This window comes from Sitodiplosis mosellana, unplaced genomic scaffold (genome assembly GCF_009176505.1).
Source record: "Sitodiplosis mosellana isolate CC-2019 unplaced genomic scaffold, AAFC_SMos_1.0 Smas_scaffold_6443, whole genome shotgun sequence".
In the NCBI taxonomy this organism is placed as follows: Eukaryota; Metazoa; Arthropoda; class Insecta; order Diptera; family Cecidomyiidae; genus Sitodiplosis; species Sitodiplosis mosellana.
Genome location: NW_022601668.1, coordinates 1 through 2,034, shown reverse-complemented (window position 1 = coordinate 2,034; position 2,034 = coordinate 1). Strand labels below are relative to the sequence as shown.

General features: G+C 31.9%; 1 protein-coding gene across 1 annotated transcript; it reads right to left on the bottom strand.

The window, feature by feature from the left end:
• Positions 1-653: 653 nt before the first annotated feature.
• On the bottom strand, positions 654-2,025 carry LOC129579708 (probable serine hydrolase; the record flags this gene model as incomplete). The annotated part of the gene is made up of 2 exons (XM_055469876.1): positions 654-1,696; positions 1,876-2,025. Coding segments are annotated over 2 exons (834 nt in total), but the record flags the coding sequence as incomplete, so codon positions are not given.
• Between the last annotated feature and the right edge of the window lie 9 nt (positions 2,026-2,034).

Below are 2,034 nucleotides of genomic sequence, written 5' to 3'. Positions count from 1 at the left end.
TCTGCCCTTTAAAGTTTAAACTTTAAGAAACCTCAACGCATATAATAAACTCCAAAAAGTGCAGGGTTATAGACAAAAACCGACTATTCTCGTTTGTTTTAGCACACAGAGTACATACATGCTCGTTCTGCAGCGTTAGCTGATAAATAATTACTAAATATATTATTCATGCAAAACTTTGAAACCACCAGCTATTTTTTCATAAATAGTGTATTTTTCGCAGTGTTATCAAGTATACGTGTAGCCAAATGAATGTTTGCATGCTTTTATGTTTGATTTAAATAATGTTATAATAAATTTTTAATAAAAATTTTCAACTATTTTTGGAAATATATTTATATGGAAATGCAGAATTACCGAATCACTATGCAAATATTTCCATAAATAGTTGATAGAAGACGATTGAAAACGTTGATTAAATAATGAAATAATTACACGAAGAATATTTAATTCACTTTTTGTTCATCATCTGAATTAATTTTTTACATAACGAAAGAACAAAACTAAAATAGAATACAAATTTTCTTCATTTCCAATTGAAAATCTTTTGTTTTTTGAATTAGTTCTTTATGAAAAAATCATTCTCCAGAGTTTTTTTTACAGGTTTCTTACAAATTCATTTAAATTACATGATTTTTCATGGGTAAATTACATGAAGTAATTAAAATACGTAACTTTAATGTAAGATACACGATCAAGTTTCTTACGTACCAACCCAATTAATAACACTGCAGATTAAAACCACAGTACTAATAAAAATATATGTGCATAAAAACAGAATTGTTTAAAATCTAGATTTTATTTCATTTCTGAAAATAGGCGTAATTACTTTATTTTGAATAATAAATATGGAAATGAATTAATTTTTAGTCCTAAAAAGACTTGAAAATTTTTAAGACAAAAAAAAACACCAGAACAATAGTCCAGAATACTCGACCGTAAACATAAAATACAAACCAATTTTTTTTTCCCCATTGCAATTTACCCATTCCCATTGATATCGAAGCATCGATCAGAACTGGTCAACATTTAACAAAAACATGCTAATAAGATTGGCAATTTTTTCGGGTGTTTGCAGGTGTAAATAATGCGATCCAGCCACCTCATGGTATTCAACGTCAACGTTGTTCCTTAAAACATTGAGTACTTGCTGGTAAACTTCTGGTCGATCGAATTTATAGCCAGGAGTTGCTCTGATGTTCAACACTGGGCATTGAATTAATGCGGCATAGGTGAGAATGTGTTCCAATGTGAACAGTCCCAGGCCACTGTATCTTAACCTTGGATCAGCTGCAACTGTGTATTTTTGTTCACCGCTACATGCTGAAACTGGATTTAAACCACGCTTCAATAAAATTTTCACCGATTCACGATCAATTGAACCTTCTTCGAGTCTTCGTTCGATCACTTCTTCGTATGTCCATTGATGTTGTTTGGATGTTGAATCGAGATTTATGGTTCTATCAATAAAAGATCCAGTAATAGCAGCATTGATGCGTTGATTCCGAATAATGGGTCCATACGAATCAAGAAGAATAATTTGTTCAACATCTTTTGCATAGCATGCCGCATACATAAAACACACACTCGCGCCCATTGAATGACCAATCATTTTCAGTTTTTGCCAACCAAAGTGCTTGACAATACGACGAACAACCGAAATATAGTCCCAGTACAGATGGTAATTCATTCCAGTCTGCAAATGGAGAAAGATAAAAACAAATCAATTCATAACTGGTGACAAAATAGCCAGCGAACAATCACTGAATAATCAATATATGAAAATAACATATTTTCTGATTTATTCTTCAACTAATGAATATTTTGAACACATTTGTTCGATAAAAATTTCATAAATTCTTTATAACATCTCACCGGAAAGTGATCAGATTGGCCGTGTCCAGGTAAATCGATGCTGAAAACAGGAATTTTCTCTGGTAGCAATGGTATTAAACGATCGAATGTTCCGGCATTATCAAGCCATCCATGAAATGCTAGAATCGGTTGCTCATTTCGATTTCCATACCATTTTCC